Below are 23,169 nucleotides of genomic sequence, written 5' to 3' on the forward strand. Positions count from 1 at the left end.
CTTATTGTCGTTCCGTTTCCAAAGGCTCCAACTGATTTCGAATTAAAAGAAAGACCCGCCCTGTCAAAAAGACTATGTTTTGAAAATTCATAAACCGGCGCTTTTTGTGAGTCAAAAACTTCAGTTGACCTAATTAATCCTGGCAGGTGTTTTAGCGTCTCCACCAGTGACAGCGACGTTGCTCCACGATCCTCAGCCCTAGTGTACGCAAGAAATGTGGTCAGGACACTAGGTTCTTAGTAGTCGGAAAAATCTTTGATTCTAGGTTAAACGGCAAAACTGCTTCTAGACTGGTGTCAATACCACTGCTAGTTGCCTGCAGAGTGGGTTTGTGACGTTTTATGAATGAAATTCTGCAAAAATCGTCAAATTAAATTTTTAAAATGTCCGTCTTGTTTTCAATCTATTAACTTTGTAAAAAGTTTTGTAAGTAAAAGTTAAAATTTCATCTCAATTTTCAATTTTACGATTTGCAAAAAAAGTTTCTCCAATCATTTGAAATTTTACTCCTTTTTAATTTTTTTCTGAGGTTCTATATTTACACAAATTTTCATTTTTTCCCTTCTCACTTCCCTTCAATTTTTAAAGGCCTATCAAATTTTCTTTTCATTTTCATTATTTCCCTTCGCCCTTCCACTTTTTTCTAGATATACCGCCTAACAATGTTTTAATTGTTAAGTAAAGTTTTATCCAGGTCCAGAGTTAGAATTTGACCTGGATTGGTAGTTAGCCAATCAAATAACATGTTTAAGCGATGGAATCCTTTTCTAAGACCCTTGCAACCGGGTTCATGAAACAATTAAAGCTTAAAATAGTTAAATTTGAATTTCTTCGTCCTCAGTTCCAGGTTATGTGGGCCACGATATTTCATGGGAAATTAATGAAAATCCAAATCGAGCGAGGTCTAACTGTAACGATTACACCTAAAAATTAAAGTTTCTAACCTCGAAACCGATCCGGACCCATCACTCGCTGAAAATCTCGATCGAAACAAAAAGAAACTCGAAACAAACTCGACATTTTATTGGAGCATGATAAAACTCTTTTTCTTTTATTACAGGTATTATATATATATATATATATATATATTTATATATATAACTCGATGATTACTGTACAATGACACAAATCAAGGGGGGTACGTTTAATGTGTATGTGTGTGTGTGTGTGTGTGCGCGCGCGATGATGTCATCCGATCAATTTACCATTGTTATATTCAATATATCGATCATTTATCTGTACACATCTACAATATAACTAATAATCATCATCATCCTCATTAATAATAATAACAATAATAATAATAATAATAATAATATTAAAATTATTATCAATAATAATCATATAAATAATAATGATAATATCTTAACTGAAAAAGGATCGATGGATAATTTTAACCTTGCTTTTTACAGTTATCAAAAATGCCGATCGGCAATTATAGTTATGGGTTCATCTAAATTTATTAAATGTTGCAATAGGGTGGAAGAAGGGTTTTAAAGAATATTAGACCCAACTGTCTGAAGTATGGGTATCCGTTCGGTTGTTTGGTAGGCTACTGTTGTCGGGAAATGTACACAGCAGGACGTCGTTACAACGAACTTCACGGGACCAGAAAATATGTTCGTCATAACCGATAGTTCTTTATATATATATATATATATATATATATATATATATATATATATATATATATATATATATATATATATATATATATATATATATATATATATATATATATCCAGTATGAAATTAACTAGATTCTCTTACTCAGGACGAAATTCGTTTGAATCAGATGAATTGTTGTATCAGAGTTCGTTGTAACGGAGTAGTTAGTTTCTAATGTAGGTATCAATCTGCAGCCTCGACCCTGCACCTTAGCTAGAAATGTGATATCTCATCGCCAACTTTCGAAATACAGTCATGTCTAAACATCACATGTGTCCAGAACTTCATCACAGACATTTCCAATTGAAAATGAACTACAAACACCAGACATTAGACATTTTATCAGCGCACTTTCAAAAACTGATCGTCCACACTTCACATGTGTTCAGAACTTCACCTGAGACATTTCTAATTGAAAATGAACTACAAACACCAGATATTAGACATTTTATGAGCACACTTTCAAAAACTGATCGTCCACACTTCACATGTGTTCAGTGCTTCACCTTCTAATTGAAAATGAACTACAAACACCAGACATTAGACATTTTATCAGCACACTTTCAAAAACTGATCGTCCACACTTCACATGTGTTCAGTACTTCACCAGAGACATTTCTAATCGAAAAATGAACTACTATTTCGCACTTTCAAAAACTGACCGTCGAGGCCTCGCAACTAACATGAAAGAAAAGCGCTAGGTTCCAGGCTTATCACAAATTGATACCCACACATGAAAACGAACATTTTTCTCGAGAGAAATATTTCCCCCGGAATCACAGTCAGCGTCTACGAACCATCGGATTTCTACGAATTAAGATTCTTTCTACGTTTTTTAAGCCATTAAGATAAGATCAAACGAACCTCATCGAATTCAATCAATTACAACAGTTACCAAAAAAGACACGCTTACATCCCCCCCCCGAAAACCTTAAAATCGGGACGAGTTCTAGGCATACGCACACACAAAAAACCATTCAGAACACATTACTCGTTTCTTAAACACGTATTTTCTGTACATATAAAAACATACACAATTCATAAATAAAATCTATATTCATTCGTTCAAATTAGAATAAATTTCATTTATTAATTTCAAGCCACACGCTCGATACTCGTATTAACACGTATATATATATACTCTGTCGAGAAGGATTGGCACCTAGAGCCAGTTGTTGGTATTAGTAAAACCGTTCGAAACTCTTGGTGACAATTGATAAAACTGCATGCATTGTTATAAAGCGGTACTTAATACGAACTGGTCAAAACTGAAACCGACTTTTCAACTACTAGGCTCCGACGACATCTGCCACGTTCCTCGGCGCACGGATTCGAACCTGATGACATCGCGAGAATCTATCAGGTTTGTCCCTTGCGGAGATTTGAACCCGACGGCATCGAAATGCTCTGCCTCGTTTTTCCGTCGCAGGGAACCCGATGACATCGTGAGACTCTGCCATATTCTTCCTTCGCAGGGATTCGGACACCGAAGAACGCGGCAAAGTCTCGCGATGTCGTCAGGTTCAAATCCCCGCAAGGGAGGAACTTGGCACAGTCTCGTAGAGGCCATAGCTGAAATTATTATCTTTTTACGAATTCGAACCAAATCTTAGTAGGGTAGGGTTTAGTAGCACGGCAGCAACTATGCACCACAGTACGTTCATCATCATACACCACCACTGCAAACATTTGGCTTCGAAAGAGAACGTCAAAAATCTTTACAACAATACGACATTTCAGTGACGACCAAGTCCTCGCGGACATTGCCGAATTACAATCTGATTTCTAAAAAATTTCCATTAGTTTTATTAAGAACATTGCCGTTGGATAGTTAAAAATAGTGCCGCTCGAAATCGGCGAAAATATACAACTGATGAAAATAACTTGTCAAAACGCGCGCCGCCACCTACTGGTAGACGGATGAATGACAGCAGCAGACGCGGGCCAGGGAGAATAACTGTATAAATAATTGATTATAATGTCCGATCTAACTAATGGGGTACCGGCACACCAGCTATACCCATCAGATGGCGCCACTTAAGATACCAGACAAACTCGTCTTCAAAATTAGTTCGTTTTCAAGTAACTTTGATCTCAATTATCGGTCTTCCAATCCTAAAATTAGGCAAATCAAGCAGCGAAAAAAACTTTGATTGGACTTAAAGAGTTCATATGTGGCACGATTTTCATAGATGTTAGCGACACCTGGCGGATGATGCCGGTAACCCATTATATTTGACTGTTTAGAGGGAGAACTTATCAATGACTATATATTCTATCAAACATCTATAATATTCGTAATGAAGAATACCCGTAATTAACATTACTGGTATGAACACATTCGCAGCCGACTGCCGAGATATCTCGAATCTCCAGTTCTGCCACCATTGCAACTATGAGATATCTCGAATCTCCAGTTCTGCCACCATTGCAACTACGAAATATCTCGGAATCTCCAGTTCTGCCACCTATTGCAACAGCGAGATATCTTGAATTTCTAGTTCTGCCACCATTGCAACAACGAGATATCTCGATTATCCAGTTCTGCCACCATTGCAACTACGAAATATCTCGGAATCTCCAGTTCTGCCACCTATTGCAACAGCGAGATATCTCGAATTTCCAGCTCTGCCACCATTGCAACTATGAGATATCTCATAGCTGATCCTCTAATTCACTGTTTGATATACGCACTCAGGCACACGGGGAATAACAGAGTTCCTGATTATTGGCTGGCAATTGGCTGAACGAACTCGGCTTCAGGCAGCGAACGTGTTAAAATAAATAAATGACAGGATGCTGTATAAGAAATATGACGATATAACTAAAGGCGACACAATTTTCTCTTCGCCCCGAGAATCTCTGCTATATCCATTCGACTTACTGATTAAAAACTGTGGAGAATTGTTGGTACTACGAAGGCACCAATCCGAAAAATTGCCCACTTCGACCAGCCACAGTGCGCATAAGCTTAAAATTTCATACCGAAGGGGTGAAAATCAGCCAACTCTCGCGTTAACGACTTATGTACCTTAAAGAACGGCTCAAAGCCCCACAGGCCCCGATCCCACAAAGATTTTCAACACGGAATAAACATTTTTCAGACGTCGAAATGTAATCTACATATCCACTACGAAATTCGAAGCTAATTTTTACAAAGCATTTTATAAATTCCACGACGTGCTCCGGGACACAAGCGCGCATTCGACAAAGTGAAATTCATAAAAAATTTTGGCATTTAGTTCATTTTTAGTAATACATACAACCGCGGGACCGATGAATCCGTTACGAGCAAAAAGGGAATTGCGATGGGTCATCCATCTCGTGAACGGGAGTAGGAAGATTTTTAAAATATCGACGGGGCACGCGACAACCTGTGGCAACTCAAGACTACTCATGGATGCATTAACGTGAGATACGCCCGTGGTCTATTGAACCGGTATAGTTCTATATACGGCGGAAGCTCGTAACAACGAACTTCAGGGCACCAGAAAATCTGTTCGTTATAACCGATAGTTCTATATACAGCGGAACCTCGTTACAACGAACTTCAGGAGACCAGAAAATCTGTTCGTTATAACCGATAGTTCTATATACAGCGGAACCTCGTTACAACGAACTTGAGGAGACCAGAAAATCTGTTTGTTATAACCGATAGTTCTATATACAGCGGAACCTCGTTACAACGAACTTCAGGAGACCAGAAAATCTGTTCGTTATAACCGATAGTTCGTTGTATCCGGTATGAAACTTAATAAATTGTCCCCCTAAACTTGAAACTAAGACAGTGCGATGTATAAATCGGTAATGGCTTGTACGCCGCATAACGGTGTACTGATGTTATCAGTAATTACCGGGTAGTTACTCATATGTGTCGAGCGATGGCAACACCTGTCAATAATGTTGAAACATTAGTTACTAAAAATACACCGCACCACGGCACAGATGCATCGAAGAGGTGTGCTAGCTATACATCGCACCGGGGAGGAAAATGTTAAAATTATCGCCAGCATTTTTGGGTATTAATTAGTCGGCACTGAAAGGGTTAAACATGTTAGGATGAGGTTTTGCTGTATTTGGCTATTTTTGCAGGGCATTCATAAAACAATACTAGGCTCGGTCCCTCCCTTATTTTCTTCAAATTAAAATCTCAAAAAGAAAACTAAATGTTATATATATATATATATATATATATATATATATATATATATATATATATATATATATATATATATATATATATAACAAACATACGTTATATCCGCACGCAGGGGCCGGAAAATTAACCAACTAAGAAATTCACCGTTACGAAACTTTATCGTCTGTACATTTTGATTAAATAAAACCACCAAAAAAAAATGACAATCACCATTTCGCGCCCCCTCAGATCATATTTGACTAGAACTCTTTCGGGAACAGCTCCGTGTAAAACAGGGGAACGAAGGGCGAGGGTTTTCTTTCGAGGAAAACCCTCCGATGGCTATGGACTGCGCGATCGTCTAAATAAAACCCATCCCCCACGCGGCAGGGGCTCGAACCTCGTGGCATCGCCAATCACCATCTGTTTAAATATCCCACGCGCACAGCTTAGATGATGTCGTTATCTGGGCCAATCAGAAATCGCTTTTTATCTTAGCCCGGTCGTCCAAAAATAAAATCATCCGCGAATTTGCCTCAGCAATTATTCAACAGGCAATCTGATCGGTCAAATTTTTACCGCCTTACCAAAGAAAATTAACGGGCAATTTTTCAAAAGAACTTTCCAGAAAATACTCAATGCATACGATTAAATATCCGAAACAGCACTCAGGATCCCGAGGAAAAAATTGTTTGCGGCAAATCCTCATGAAACTTAACCTGATAAGACGTTTGAAAAATTTTTTTTTCGAATTTTTCCCCGTCTTTCCAAGAAGGGCATTTCGGATATTTTGGGTGCCTCACGACGCGAGGCATGCGAGGTACCCTCTGGGGTTTCGAGACACCATCGGGTTCGAATTCCTGCCGATGGAGGATGAATAAAACCTGAACTGAAATTTCTCAATTCGCTTTCCATCGCGCTGAGAAGAATTTCAGATTTTAATCATTTTCTATACATATATATATATATATATATATATATATATATATATATATATATATATATATATATATATATATATATATATATATATATATATATATATATACATATATATATATATTCATATATACGTAATTAAATATAATCTTCGTATTATACACAAGTGCTGCCACCTATACAAAAACTTGCGGTCGTCACCAAAAAAAAAAAAAAAAAAAAAATCAAAACCAAAATAAACGCGGCAGTGAGCAACAACGATGCGATTCCGGGACGCGCCGAGCCCGCGATTCACATTTCCGTGGCAACAACAAACAGACACAATTATCATAATCGAACGCGCGTGCATACCACGTACGAGTACATAAATTATGTAAATCAGTATAATTCGCATTAACGACGCCTCATTATAATAATAATAATCATAATATCAATAATTATAATAATAATTTACATTTTTCCCCCCTGTTTGTTTAAAAAGCACCGATGCCCGACGACAACTTTTTACGCGAGTCATCGACCCCTCCGTTATTTTTTTTCTCGCTAAGATAATTAATATTATTTCTTCTTCAATTTCAATAAAAACGACTTTCATTAATAATCTTTTAACTCTTTTTTTTTACTAATTCATTAATTTAAACACACGCGCAGTATATACGCAGTAGTAGTAGTAGTAATAGCATATATTCACATATCACAAAATTCGGTCCAATCCGAGATGAACGTTTTCGTTCGTTCGTTTCGTCATCTCGACCTCACACGAGTTAAAAAAAAAACAAAACAAACAAAACCCGGCGAAATTATCGTCTGGCGCCCGGTTTTAATTCGTTTTTTGCGTCGTATGTTTATTTTCTTCGTAATAAATATCCGAGTATCATCTGAACCGCGCGCGACTCCTCGGCTGAACGCGACGATTTCTCCCGAGCCTGTCTCGCGACGGCGTCTCCGCGCACCCGCGTAAAAAAAAAAAAAAAACTCGACACAATTAACAAACGCATGATATATAAAACTTTTTCGCCATCTTGAAAACTCGGCACACGCGTAACTCCACCGAGTGCGCACGTCGTACTTTACGACATCATTTTCGACTATGACTCAATAATTCCGGCGTCGTCGTCAGCGTCGCGTGTCTACCGTCGAATCGCGATCACTTCTTAAAAACCTGACATCGTTAAAAATTTCCGGTCACGTCGTTAATTCCGCACGGCGTCGCATTTGATTCCGCTCCGGCGATTCCGCATTCAACTCCGCGGTTGTATTTCCGAGCTGCGGTTGTTTATTCCGACGCGCGATCGCTTAAAATCCGAATAAATCCTCACGCCGCGAGTCGCCGAATCTAAAATCTTCCGGCGCCGCCATCGCGATATCGGCGCCGTCGCGAGCGCCGCAAAAACGTACGCGTCCGCAAGATTTAGTTTTAGAATCACCAGAACTTCGACGGGTAGAGAGGTAGGGGGCGTCTCTCGCGTATTCCTGTAGTCCCGAAACCCGTAGTTCCGATAACAGTTCGCTTTAAGTGATTACGCGCCCCCCCCCCCCCGCGAGCGAGTTCATGCTCAAATTTTTTTCGCTTCGTAAAATCGTTTAATTTTTATTCTCTATAAATAAGTTGTTTTTTTTTCCGCGTTCGCGTGGCTCTCATGCGGTGCCACTCGCTCCGCTCGCCCCGGCCTGAGATGCTGAGTCGCCACCAGATGGCGTCGAATCGTTGAGGTTAGTCGAATCTGCTGGACGAGCGTGCTGCGGAATCAGTTGAGTGTTCAATGAAGGCTGAATCATTAATTCTGAAAAAGAATTTGCAAGATTGAACAAGATGATGCTACCTTAAACGGATTTCCTATGAACATGAAAGTTGTGAGAGCTCCTATATCAATCACTTCATTCCATAAAATTTTGTTTAATATCTGGTGTTTGTAGTTCATTTTCAAATAGAAATGTCTCAGGTGAAGCACTGAACACATGTGAAGTGTGGACGATCAGTTTTTGAAAGTGTGCTGATAAAATGTCTAATATCTGATGTTTGTAGTTCATTTTCAATTGAAAATGTCTCAGGTGAAGCACTGAACACATGTGAAGTGTGGATGATCAGTTTTTGAAAGTGAACTGATAAAATGTCTAATATCTGGTGTTTGTAGTTCATTTTCAATTAGAAATGTCTCAGGTGAAGCACTGAACACATGTGAAGTGTGGACGATCAGTTTTTGAAAGTGTTCTGATAAAATGTCTAATGTCTGGTGTTTGTAGTTCATTTTCAATTAAAAATGTCTCAGGTGAAGCACTGAACACATGTGAAGTGTGGAATGTCTGAAGGGCTGATGATTAGAGTCAAACCTGCTTAACCTCTTCACTACCATAGGTAATGTAACGCCCTTCACCAGAGCATTTTTCCATATTCATATTCATTTTCGATTCAGTTCAGTATTTGGGGCACTGATTCGCCATCTATGAGTAAATAGTGTAACTAAATTGAAGCAGATGACCATTTAGTACGTCTACACACCAGCGGCGTTGTGACTCGCCACACCAGCAATATTGTAGTAAATGAATATATTTGCCATGTAAATATACGTCGCGCATGGTAGCGAAGAGGTTAATTCAGTTAAAGTTAAAACCTGTTTTCGATCTAATCGGAATTTCTCACGAACATTCAAAATCATCGGAATTAAGTAAACGGAATACGTACCTTCAGGGGTGAAATTAAATAACGGCGGCAGGTCGCGTCCGTTCGGCAGTCTCGTCGACGGTTCGCGCAACTCGTCGAAGAAATTATGCGCGCACGCCTCGAGCGGACTCTTCCTCGCCGACGGTGTATATTCCAGTAACCAGCTGACTAGTTGTATAGCCTCGGGAGGAGTCCTCGGTCGAAATACCTACAAAACACGCAGCGGCGACATGCGATGTATCGTTACGACGTCGGAATCGAGTACGATCCTTTAGGGGAAAGGGTCGTTCTCAGAATGCGATTCGGATATTCTCGGAGCCAACCACTACTAGAAAGAGACAGCGGTGTGCTTCGGATATCCATGGAGCCACCCTCTTGAGATATTCCGGGCCAAATTCGGATTTCGTATCGAGTCGACTAGTGGTCAGAACTAATAATGCGCTTGATTTTCGAACTATTTCGGGAATATAGTTCCGACTAATGGACATTCGGTTTCGTTAAGTTCGAATATAGTCGACTAAGTCAGAAAACTGAAGGTGGCCCTTGGTGCTACCAAAATCAAGTCCATCCTTAAGAGGGAAGGATGGCTCAGAATGTGATTTGTATATTCTCGGAGCCATCCACTACTAGTCTAGAAACGGCAGTGTGCGTCAGATATTCATGGAGCCACTCTCTTGAGATATTCTCGGTGCCACCCACTACTAGAGACCACAGTTTGCTCCGGAGCCACCCTCTAGAGATATTGTCTCAACCACCCACTATCGGAGTCCGCAGTTCGCTTCAGATATTCATGAAGCCACCCTTCTCGATATAGGCCTACTTGTGGAGCTACCCTCTAGATATATTCATGGAGCCACCCTCTAGAGATATTCTTGGAGCCATTGACAAGAAAGGGTTCCTTGTGCTACTGGTCACCAGCTAATCAAATCATAAGATATTCTCAGTGAGGGGTGTTTCTTATCAAAAGGTTCCTCGTGCCGTGTGTTCCCAGCTCAAGAAAAAAACACCCAACAATTCTTGTCCCCTGACCTTCAGAATAAAATATAATTCTCTTATTTTGACCGATCTGTAAAACCCCGAATGAAACGACTCTCTTACCTTTGTCCATGGATGCGCTTTTATCTGCGGGAATTTGAATTCCTGATAGTTCGGATTCATTTCTCGTATTTGCTCGCGAGATGGCGTGCCGAGCACTTTGATAATCTCGACGAGTTGATCGACGCCGCTGTCGCCGGGAAATATCGGCTGACCGAGTAACAATTCGGCCAGAACACAACCAGCCGACCATACGTCTATCCAACAACAAACAAAATTCATTAAAATTCTTTGATTAACCTCGGGCCAGTTACATAGTCATAGCTTACGCTTAGGACCTGTTTAAAGACAATCTCACTTCTATTGCCAATCTAACTATTTAAGACCTGTCAACCACTTCACTAATGTATATTGGGGTACTGTATTTTAGAGACTGTTCCTGACAATCAGGGACAACCGTGTGCCTCAGGGGGGACAATCAAGTATTTTCAGAGACTGTTCCTGACAATCAGAGATGGTTGACAGCTCTGTGTGTGTCAGGGGGGACAGCTGAGTATTTTCAGAAACTGTTCCTGACAATCAGGGATTGTTGACAGCCCTGTGTGCGTCAGGGGGGACAGCAAAGTATTTTCAGCGACTGTTCCTGACAATCAGGGATGGTTGACAGCTCTGTGTGCGTCAGGGAGGACAGCAAAGTATTTTCAGAAACTGTTCCTGACAATCAGGGATTGTTGACAGCCCTGTGTGCGTCAGGGGGGACAATCAAGTATTTTCAGAGACCGTTTCTGATAATCAGGGATGGTTGACAGCTCTGTGTGCGTCAGGGAGGACAGCTGAGTATTTTCAGAAACTGTTCCTGACAATCAGGGATTGTTGACAGCCCTGTGTGCGTCAGGGGGGATAATAAAGTATTTTCAGCGACTGTTCCTGACAATCAGGGATTGTTGACAGCTCTGTGTGCGTCAGGGGGGACAGTAAAGTATTTTCAGAAACTGTTCCTGACAATCAGGGATTGTTGACAGCTCTGTGTGTGTCAGGGGGGACAGCTGAGTATTTTCAGAAACTGTTCCTGACAATCAGGGATGGTTGACAGCTGTGTGCGTCAGGGGGGACATTAGAGTATTTTCAGAGACTGTTCTTGACAATCAGGGATGGTTGACAGCTCTGTGTGCGTCAGGGGGGGACAGTTAAGTATTTTCAGAGACTGTTTCTGACCATCAGGGAAGGTTGACAGCTCTGTGTGCATCAGGGGGACAGTTAAGTATTTTCAGAGAATGTTTGTGATAATCAGGAATGGTTGACAGCTCTGTGTGCGTCAGGGGGGGACAGTTACGTTTTTTCAGAGATTGTTACTAAGAATCAGAGGACAGTAAACACTTATCAGCGACCAGTGAAGGATATTTGTTACGTACCTATTTGAGAAGTATAATCAGTAGCACCAAATATCAGCTCTGGAGCTCGGTAATATCGTGAACATATATAGGACACGTTCGGTTCAGTTCGAACAAGTACTTTGGCGCTGAAATAGTTGAGAAAAAATTAAAATTGCTCAATTGCCGCTACAAAGACGAGGCAAAAACCTTTTTTACCCCATTGTTCATAAGGAAAGGCTGAGGCTGAAATATGTACTATTCAGCACTTTTTGGCATTATTAGCACTTCGATGGTTATGTCCTAATCCACAAAATAAATCATCAAAGCCCCGAGTAATGTCCAAAAAAAAAATTGGGGGATAACGAAAGTTAGCACTTCTTAGCAGTAAAAGTAAGTACTCGTGCTTAGTTTCATTATCAAAAAGTTCACTTCTATAAGTCAAAACTGAGACACTTTTCGTTTAAACACTTTTGAGTCTAAGTCCAAGGAATGTGAATGTCCTTAGTGATTGTGCACACTGTAAGTTCCCATCATCAATTTATGACACGTGTATAATTATCACGTAGATGTTCTCTTCGCAACGTCGATTTCACAATCGATATCATTTCGCAAAGTCATCACCGAGCGAACTTACCTTCCGAAGTCACAAAGTTTCAACACCCCCGACTCGGGGTCGAGTAGAAGATTCTGAGGTTTGATGTCGCGGTGGCAGACGCCCTGCGAGTGTATATACGCTAAACTGCGGAATAACTGATACATATACAACTGAAAAAAATCGAAAAAACGAAAATATTCTAAAATCGTTATTTTCACTGCTACACTCTTGATGAACTCCCTCCCATAATGAAAATTTCATTTTCTTCTTTTTTCAATAGTTCATTTTGAATATAAGTGAAACCTTTCTAGAGTGCGAACCTCAGTCTTCACAATGAACCCTCTTTAATGCGAGACCTCCTCACAATTATGCCCAGAACCAAGAGAGTTTTATTGTAGAGAGGTTTTACGGTATTAAGAGACATGATTACATAATCATATGACAAAAGTCAAGTTTAGGATTTAACCCTTTCAGTGCGTCTACACCGCAGTGCGGTGTACGAATCAGTGATGAATTTTGCTAGTACATCGCACTGCGGAGTATTGATTTAATTAGTAATTACTAATTATCTCTCTTGAAAGATGGCAGCACCTGCCAAACATAGTGAAATATTAGTAACTAACGATACACCGCGCCGCAGTGTAGACGCACTATAGTGGTATTCCCGTTATTCAAAACACTAGGGTGGAATTTTTCAGAATTTTCAAATTATCTTCAGCACTATAGGGTATTAATTAACCAGCACTGAAAGGGTTAAACGAGGATAATTTGATTTCCCCAGCTTCAACAGCTTCTTGTTCACAACATTCCTAGACTTTTCTACAGAAATCAAAATTCCCCGACCGTTTCTTGATTTTCGAGGAAAGTGGCCACAGTCGAACTGGGTTCTTTTTTTTCAAGTTTACGTTTACCTTTATATAAAGAATAGGAATAGTTTGTTTGGATTTGCTGTAATGTCGCGCCACGCGGTAAACGGTCTCCGGCACGAACTCCAAAACCAGATTCAAATATACATCGTCTTTCTGTAAAACAATTCATTAAACAGTTTATCATCAAAATTATAATCAAATGACGGCGCTCCCGATGTCGGTGCAAGCAGTGTTAGTCAATAAAACGAGCGAAGCTTTCTATAGAAGCGATGCCCCCGAATGACGACCAGATTCTGGAAAGTCAACATCTAATTTCTCATCGGAAAATTTGATAAATACATGGTTCCCGCAGTTATATGAATTCAAAATTTCCAAGTTTTTCCCAAGTATTTCACAGGTGATTTTTCAATTTTCCCAAATGGAAATGAACACATATCGTCGTGCAACAGATCGTGACGCGAGAATCTGTGAATCTCGGGAATCGTCAAGGAGATAACTCAAGACACTCGTGTTGACTCTAAGAGAACTGCACCCTAACAGCAGACGCATGATGTCATCACATTTGAATCCATAACAGGGGATAAATGGCAAGGGTCTGAAGTTATCCTTAACCAATGGGCATTCAATTAACCAGTGACTACAAAAACTTGGTAACAAAAATTAGGCTAAATATTTCTCTAATGATCAAGGATGATTAATTAGGATCTAATTAGAATTTTCTCGGACGGAAGTAGACTAAGTTTCAGACGTGAAAAAAAAATACGAACAACACGTTGGAATACCTTCAACTGATACCGAGCTCGACTAACAGGTGGCAGCACTAGGCACATGCAGCAGCAGTAGTGCGCGCGCGTGAAAGAGAGAGAATGTGCGATTCGGAAAAAACAAAAAATAATAAAACTATACATTTACCTTGTGGCTTACCTTATCCCCGCTGGAATAAAAGAAATATCGCAATTTCACGATATTCTGGTGTTCGAGTTTCTGCATGATTTGCAACTCGCGGTTCTGAAAAATACGAATACGCAAAACATCTTATTTCTCGCACCAGATGGCGTTGTGAATCGTAGCGAGCATTGCTTCCAAGTCAAAATCAGTTTTTTTCTTTAATTTCCACTTCGAAGAAAATTTGATTTGATTTTAATTGAAATCTAGAAGAAATTGAGGAGTAACCACTAGCGACACCTGGTGGATCTTCATTTGTCACAAGTGGAATCCTCTATTGCCGCAGTAGTTGATGTCCTACCGCACACTAGCGACAACTGGTGGATCCTCAATTGCAACAAGTGGAATCCTCAATTGCAGCAGTAGTTGATGTCCTACTGCACTCTAGCCACACCTGGAGGATCCTCACATACCACGAGCGGAATCCTCTATTGCCGCAGTAGTTGAAGTCCTACCGCACGCTAGCGACACCTGGTAGCATCACCAGCAACCATACTTAGCATGAACGTCAAATTTTCAAAACCTTTCTTTGTACGTACCTTAAACCGTTTATCCTGTAGAACCTTTTTAATGGCGACCAGTTCGTTGGTATCGCACAGTTTCGCCTGGTAGACGACGCCGAACGAACCGTTGCCGATAACCCTCGTATCGGTGTACGACACCTCGCGGGTACGATCCGGCGGACCTGACCCTGTTGTAGCCACAACCGTCGTTACTTTACTGCCGTCTTTACCTACAAAAAAAAAAAAAAATTGCAAAAATCTTAAAAACTTAAGAAAATGTGATCAAATTTTTTTTTGCGACTAGACTGTTAGATATCAAGCGATAGGGCAAAAATACGTGTTACAAGAAATGCATTAACCCTTTCAGCGCATCTACACCGCAGTGCGGTGTACGAATCAGTGATGAATTTTGCTAGTACACTGCACTGCGGTGTATTGATTTAATTAGTAATTACTTATTATCTATCTTGAAAGATGGCAGCACCTGTCAAACATAGTGAAATATTAGTAACTAATGATACACCGCGCTGCTGTGTAGACGCACTATAGTGGTATTCCCGTTATTTAACACACTAGGGTGGAATTTTTCAGAATTTTCAAATTATCTTCAGCACTATAGAGTATTAATTAGTCAGCACTGAAAGGGTTAAACGCATCTCAAAAATCAGTTTCCTGAGTTAAATCTCAATTGAAGGCGATTATATTCTCTGAACATTCGATGATTCCAGTAGTGATGATCATAATTAAACCGCAGTACAGATCGATTAACCCTCCCCGCTCCGACCACCATACCAGAGATGTAGATAGAGGCTTTAATTCGAATAATATCGATGAGTATTCTCGCGAGGTTGACCGTTATATCGACACCCGGCTCGAGGTACAGACATCTCTTATGTCGATACCCTCTCCCCTCGCGGTGACACTAACGGCATTTTATACAACGTAGAACCTTTCATTCCTTAGTTCATCAATCAGATATCAATTACAGGACACTGAGGGAGAGAGAGACTATTGATATAAAGTGATTGCCTCTGACCGGTTCAGCCACGTACAGTGCAGTCTACTAACACTGACCTCAACTAGCAGCACACACCAACCACCGAGTGTAACATCTGTCCTAGTTCAACTCTAGAAAGTCTGGGGCCGGTTGCAGAGTCATGACTTAAACTTAAGACCAACTTGACGTCTAAGACGAACTTAGTTCTAAAGCCAATCTAACAACTTAAGACCAGTCTTAAGATTTAAGACCACTTTGGGACGTAAGTTCCGACTATAGAACTGGGCCCTGGTTTCAAAATATAGTTGCATAGCCATGGCTTAGACTTAACACCAATTCAAGACCAGCTTAGTTCTATAACCAATCTAACAACTTAAGACCAGTCTTAATATTCAAGACCATTTTTGGACTTAAGTCTCAACTAAGGAACCGGCCCCTGGGGCCGGTTGCACGGTCACGGCTTTAACTTAAGACCAGTCTAAGACCAACTTAGTTCTATAGCCAATCTAACAACTTATTAAGACCAGTCTTAAGATTTAAGAGCACTTAAGGAGTTAAGTCACGACTGCACAACTGGCCCCTGGGGCCGGTTGCATAGTCATGGCTTAGACTTAATCTAAGACCAATCTAAGACTATCTTAGTTCTATAGCTAATCTAACCAGCTTAAGACCAATCTTAAGATTTAAGACCACTTTTGAACTTAAGTCTAGACTATGGAACCGGTCCTCTGGTAAGTGACTGCACCCTGTTGATATAGACCAGTCTCAAATTCAAACCGGGTTGAATTGATAATAACCTACGTCGCAATTCAGGTAATTAAGGGAAAGACTAATTAATAGCGACGAGTTGGGACAGCGGAAAAAAGTAAGGCAATGAAGGCGGGACATAGCAGAGATGATTCAGTCAGCGCTGGATGCTGCAAACTGTTGCTGCAACGGTTTATCATCATCTCAATATATAAAACTAGAAAAAATCAATACGAGAAAATTCCACCAGTCATCGCAGCGATATACGTACGAACGAACGTACATGAACGTACGTGCTGTACTGGTGCTATCCAGCTTCATCTCTCTCCTCTCTTCTCTCTCTCCTTATTCTTAACTCAGTGAATGATTCATTCGCGCAAAATTAACTTCGCAAAAAAATATCAAGCTTCGATCGGATTATGGAAATGCATATATTGCTAAACCGACGAGTCCTCGGTCCCAGGACCCTTACACTGTATAACGGTACCATAGATATTGACCGTAGAACCAAAATGAGCTTAAACTGGACTTAAGTTTAGGTAGGCTTATTAACTCTTAAGTTGTTAGATTGGTTATAGAACCAAAATGAGCTTAGACAGGTCTTAAGTTGTCAGAGTGGTTCTAGAACTAAAGTGAGCTTAGACTGGTCTTAAGTTGTTAGATCGGTTATAGAACCAAAATGAGCTAGACTGGTCTTAAGTTGTTATATTGGTTATAGAACCAAAAATGAGCTAGACTGGTCTTAAGTTGTTAGATTGGTTATAGAACCAGAATGAGCTAGACTGGTCTTAAGTTGTTAGATTGGTTATAGAACCAAAATGAGCTTAGACTGGTCTTAAGTTGTTATATTGGTTATAAAACTAAAATGAGCTAGACTGGTCTTAAGTTGTTAGATTGGTTATAGAACCAAAATGAGCTAGACTGGTCTTAAGTTATTAGATTGGTTATAGAATCAAAATGAGCTTCGGCTGGTCTTAAATCTAGATAGGCTTATTTAATCAAAATGGGCTTAAGACTGGTCTTTAGTTGTTAGATTGGCTATAGAATTAAAATGAGTTAAGACTGATCTTAAGTTTAGATTTAAGCTAATATAATCACAATGAGCTTAGACTGGTCTTGAGTTGTTACATTGGATATAGAACCATGAGTTTAAACTGGTTTTAAGCTGTTAGAATGGCTATACAATCAAAATAAGCTTAGACTGGTTTTAAATTGTTAAATTGGTTATAGAACCAAAATGAGCTTAGACTGGTCTTAAGTTGATAGATTGGTTATAGAACCAAAATGAGCTTAGACTGGTCTTAAGTTGTTAGATTGGTTATAGAACCAAAATGAGCTTAGACTGGTCTTAAGTTGTAAGTTTGGCTATCGAACCAAAATTAACTTATGACTGGTCAGAAGTTATCACATTGGATTTAAGTAGAACCAAAATGAGCTTAGTAGACTGGCTTTACAGAGAAACCACAGAGGCACTCCATTACACAAGATCTGGATTTTTCTTGCCATATCAAATTCTATTTTCAAAAATACCAATGCAAAATCTGGATTCAGCAGGCAATACTCATAAATAGTTCATTGCGCCGTAAACAATTCTTGCTCACATTGAACCCGAAACGTATCGCTCTAATCAAACGGAGACCTGAATTCAGCACGAGGAATAATATCAAACCGGCGAACTTTGACCGCGACCTAGAATTTGATTCCTGTTCGGGGCAGCGATGATGAAATTATAAGCTTTCCGCGATCACCAGCGCTTCATATTTCTAACTAACTAAGTTTGCGAGTAGAAAAACGCGATAAAATCTCCAAAATATACGAATCGAAAATTCTACTATAGTAACAATTTTTCGTCGCCGATATCGGAAATTATCTTATCACGACTTCATGGTATGGCACTACGACTTGTGAACGCATTTCTTTCATAATGCAGAACAATGACCTCCTCGCACGAGTCGTGTATCATCGTCCGATGATAACGTGATTTCGTCCGTCAATTTACACCGTTCTGGAAAAGACGGCTGCTATTATCGGGGACGAAAACGGCCCATATCGAAAAAATCGGAAAATATTCCGAATTAAGAGCCGCTTTTCGAATCAGGCGCCGTATTGGTTTCTCCGCCAAAAACCGTCTTAAGGAGCACTCCTAACTATGGAGCGCTCCGATGTTAAGGAGCACTCCTTACTACGGAGCGCTCCGATGTGAAATTCGATCCAGAAATTGAACATCGACAGCCATTTCGCGTAGATGGCTGCCCTTATGGATCCCCCTATGACATCACGAAACAAGTCTACTGGGGATTTGAAATATTTCTAGAAAAGATGACTGGCTCTATAAATCCCCCTATGACATCACAAAGTTGAAAATCCACAGCTATTTCGCATAGATGGCTGCCCTTATGGATCCCCCTATGACATCACGAAACAAGTCTACTGGGGATTTGAAATATTTCTAGAAAAGATGACTGGCTCTATAAATCCCCCTATGACATCACAAAATTGAAAATCCACAGCCATTTCGCGTAGATGGCTGCCCTTATGGATCCCCCTATGACATCACGAAACAAGTCTACTGGGGATTTGAAATATTTCTAGAAAAGATGACTGGCTCTATAAATCCCCCTATGACATCACAAAATTGAAAATCCACAGCCATTTCGCGTAGATGGCTGCCCTTATGGATCCCCGCTTTGACAACAGTCTACTAGGGATTTGATATATCTCTAGAAAAGATGACCGCCTCCATAAATCCCCCTATGACATCATCAAATTAGTAAGAAAGCGACATCTATGCGGTTAATAATTATACATCGAAAACACCACATGCTACAATCACTCCTCGCATGCCAGAGCTAAAGAGAGCCTGAGTAAGAAATTAGTACGAAAATCAAATCAAAATAATAAAACTACGACATCGGTGCAGGCTACGCGGGTTAGAGAGAAAACAAGTTAAAAAACAGATCCGAAATAAAAACGATTAATTATCTACGATGTACAGTGTAAAAAGAATAAAACTTTGTCGCGATATATACTAAAACGACTTCAAATTTCTTCAGATACAATTTAAGAAAATCGAAAAGAAATTGAATTCTTACGAAAAACATTAAATTCGAAATTTAAAAAAAAAAATTATCATCAGATTCTTCATACATTTGAAATGAAATGATTTCTTCAAAGAAAATACATACAAAAAATCGTCCGAAAATAATTTCGACGGGAATTTTTTTCGTCGCACTTTGATTCGTCCGATCAATTGAATATTCGCGAATAAATACGAGCCCCGAAAAAAAAAAAACGTAATAATTACGAAACAATCCAACGAAAGAATATTTTCCCCCAGATTTTTTTTCTCGTAAAAGCAATACGATGATCTAGCGTTAAAATGAACGTGACGTAAATAAATGAATAACAATGCTACTGCACACTTCGACTATAATTCTAAATACACTGCACATACCTGACATGTTTTACTTCACAGTTTTTTGTGTTTTGTTTGTGTTTTTTTTGTGTTTTAGTTTTGTTTTTTTACGGAAGACCCAATTTACAAACCTGCAGAGACAAACACAAGCAGAGATGAAGACAAAAAAAAAAAACGTTAAAAATTCAACCGCAAATTTTGATTTCAATATTTCAGCTAGTTCTTTTTTTAAGCAAGAAATACGTGCATTTTTGTCAGCTACAAGGTCGGCCAGGGTTATTACAGACCAGGGAATCCAAAATTGCCGGATGTTGGTAGAGCCCGGACCAAAAATCTCCTGGATTTAAATTATAAGAACCTCAGTGAGGGCTGTTTCTTATCAAGAGGTTTCTCGTGCCACTCGTCACCAGCAAGAACAACAAGACACCAAAAATTCAAATTCCCTGATTAAATTATAAGATATCCTCAGTGAGGGCTGTTTCTTATCGAGAGGTTTCCTCAGTGAGGGCTGTTTCTTATCGAGAGGTTCCTTTTGCCACTCGTCACCAGCAAGAACAACAAGACACCAAAAATTCAAATTCCCTGATTAAATTATAAGATATCCTCAGTGGAGGCTGTTTCTTATAAACAGGTTCCTTGTGCCACTCGTCACCAGCAAGAACAAGACACCAAAAATTCAAATTCCCTGATTGAATTATAAGATATCCTCAGTGAGGGCTGTTTCTTATCAAGAGGTTCCTTGTGCCATTCATCCCCAGCAAACATCTGTGCATCTTGATTTACCGGTGAAAAATATATCTTGAATTCCCTAATTTTCCTTTTTATATGCAAAAACCCTGCACTATGTACCCGTAGATGAGGGCCAATATCCGTGCTTTGCAACTCATGAGGGTAAAGATCCTCGATATGAAGGTTGGTACCCCAAACCTCAAATAGCAGGTTTCAATTGATGAACGTTTACCAATTCCCGAAAAACTCTTCACCGGTCGTTTTTTTTCCCCAGGTTTACGCTATCCCAGAATAGGTAGAGCGTATATTCAGGTCGAAGGGAACACGCGAAGAGAGGTGCAAAAAGCGAAACCGGTCTAGTCTTCAGGAGAGTCCAAACTGGTATCATATGATTTAGTTCTCTGGGAATCTAGAAATGATATTTTTCTACGTAAATCAACTGCAGCTAAGGTGTTAGCTCCATGTACAGACAGAATACCAGACTACCTGATATTTCTAATTTCACAAAAAAAATCAGAGAAATTTGACGTCGAAAGTTGGCGTTTTAAAAATGCAGATTTCCAGATCATATCAATATCTCTGCGAGAAGCAGAGCTCTAGTACGGGGCAGAGACAATTCGGAAATAGCAAGTAGTCAGGTCTGCATGTAGCGACTACTGAACTGCAGTATGAAGGCGGGTAGCTGAGAAGAGACAGGTCAGGGACAGCACCAGCTGAGAAGAGACAGGTCAGGGACAGCACCAGGGAGGGGAGGCCAGTCAGGGAGAACACCAGGGGGGGAGGCCAGTCAGGGAGAGAACCAGCTGAGAGACCGGTCAGGGAGAGCACCAGGGAGGGAACATCCTCCCCCGGCAGGGATTCGAACCTAATGGCATCGAGATTGCCACGGCACGAAACCCTGCCATAATCGACCGTGTGCGCAGATACATGCGCAGTTCAGATGATGTGATTTTTAGCCAATCAGAAATCCCGTTTTATTTTAACCCGGGTTTTCCCATTTATAGTTCTTCCTTGAAATTCGCCTCAACGATTATACGAGCAATCTGATTGGTGCCGCCAGTTTTCGTTCAGAAAGCTACGCATGTTCCTGGGCACACGGTCTACTGATGCAGGGGTTCGTGCCGTGCCTAAGTGTAGCGATGCCATCAGGTTTGAGTCTCTGCAGAGGGAGGATGGGGAGGGAAGGTCGGTCAAGTAGGACAAGGTTTGCGCTATAGCCTAGACAATCTTTTATGCTAGGCAGGATGCGGCAACAGGAATAGGGTTCATGGAGTAGAGGCAGCTCAGGCGATAGTAAAAAAAGCACTTCTGTAAATGCAAAAATGACACTTCTCTATTTCAACCGTCCTAATCTACAACATTAATCATCATGGAAGCCAAAAGTAACGTTCAAAATAATATCAACATTTTGCAAGCACTTCAATTCAAGTCCTACTCGTTATGAATCCTGAATACGGATGGCGGGGGTACCTAGGGGGGACAGGGATACGAACCTTAAAAAGCCCTCGCATGCCAGGGCCCACTTCTCTAAGCGAACTGAAAGAAAATCATTGCGAAAAACGACATGCAGCGTTTCGAGGGACGTTACTTACTGATCGTTTTCATTCCTCCGAAACTCGGCTGTTGTGAACTCGAAGTCGACGAGGTTTTTCCGCCGTCGGCGAATGAGGTCGTCCTCGGTCTGCCGCTCATGATTGAATCCTGTCTCTCGATTCCCTCGTCCTCGGACCCTCAGATTCTAACGCCTCGTACCGCCGTCTTCTATTCGCATCGGTTGAGAAAAACTTACTCGCTGCTATTCGTAAAATCTCGAAGGTTTATTATTACATCCCGGACTGATTCAGTCGTTTTCTGTCGTCTCCTTACTCAACAAACCACACCCGCGATTCAAGCCTGATTTTCGCCCGGTTCGACCCTTTAAAACGCGTCGATTCCGGTCTATCCGACGCTCGTGATTCGGCTGATTCGATCTGACGTGATTCGACTGTGACCCGCCCGAAAACTGCGGCGATTTACAGCATTTTAGCCCGTCGAAAAACAGTGTCTAGTGTTTGGTTTCCAATGGCTGCTCTCTCTACAATGACGGAGAAATGGCGACCATTCGGCGAACATCGGTGATGTCCGTAACCGCTCGGTGGATAACGGTTTCGGCCGAGCGGTGACGGAGTTTACCGGATCGATCGGTTTCTCCCGAACGGTGACGGAGTTTACCGATTAGCCGATATACCCCGAGAAGAGATGTACTTAACCGATGCATCGATTCTATTCAGTGGTTCTAATACTGAGTTAATTTATATTTTTGGTTTGGACACTCGGACCACACTCGAAATCGAATTTCTCTGATTGGCCCGGTAGACTGTAGAGCCCGGTAACCAGTCTACTGGTTCGACGGTCTTGTTTATGCTATTCTGTATGAATAACACATGTGTAATGTATGTGGTATTTTCTCATTTAAAATTTTTTAACTTGTGTTTTGTGTATTGTATTTTATTATTTCAAAATTTGTAAATTTATTGAATTTGGGAATCTGATGCGTATTGTAGACGTCCGCGAA

At 40.5% G+C, this 23,169-nt stretch overlaps 1 protein-coding gene across 2 annotated transcripts; it reads right to left on the reverse strand.

Annotated features, from left to right (window-relative positions):
- Positions 1 to 7,211: 7,211 nt before the first annotated feature.
- On the reverse strand, positions 7,212 to 22,675 carry LOC141907480 (glycogen synthase kinase-3 beta-like). 2 transcript variants are annotated; one of them, XM_074797136.1, is made up of 9 exons: positions 22,208 to 22,675; positions 14,764 to 14,957; positions 14,204 to 14,287; positions 13,322 to 13,432; positions 12,450 to 12,580; positions 11,855 to 11,961; positions 10,506 to 10,699; positions 9,429 to 9,615; positions 7,212 to 8,529 (listed from the first exon to the last, which is right to left on the reverse strand). In XM_074797136.1, the coding sequence occupies exons 1-9, from the start codon at positions 22,305 to 22,307 to the stop codon at positions 8,384 to 8,386; spliced, it is 1,254 nt and encodes a 417-aa protein (XP_074653237.1). In that variant the 5' UTR covers positions 22,308 to 22,675; the 3' UTR covers positions 7,212 to 8,383. The 2 variants fall into 2 exon arrangements, with proteins under 2 accessions (XP_074653237.1, XP_074653236.1); XM_074797135.1 differs by having other exon boundaries at positions 14,192 to 14,287.
- Between the last annotated feature and the right edge of the window lie 494 nt (positions 22,676 to 23,169).

Source organism: Tubulanus polymorphus, chromosome 6, assembly GCF_964204645.1.
Source record: "Tubulanus polymorphus chromosome 6, tnTubPoly1.2, whole genome shotgun sequence".
NCBI classification, from domain to species: Eukaryota; Metazoa; Nemertea; class Palaeonemertea; order Tubulaniformes; family Tubulanidae; genus Tubulanus; species Tubulanus polymorphus.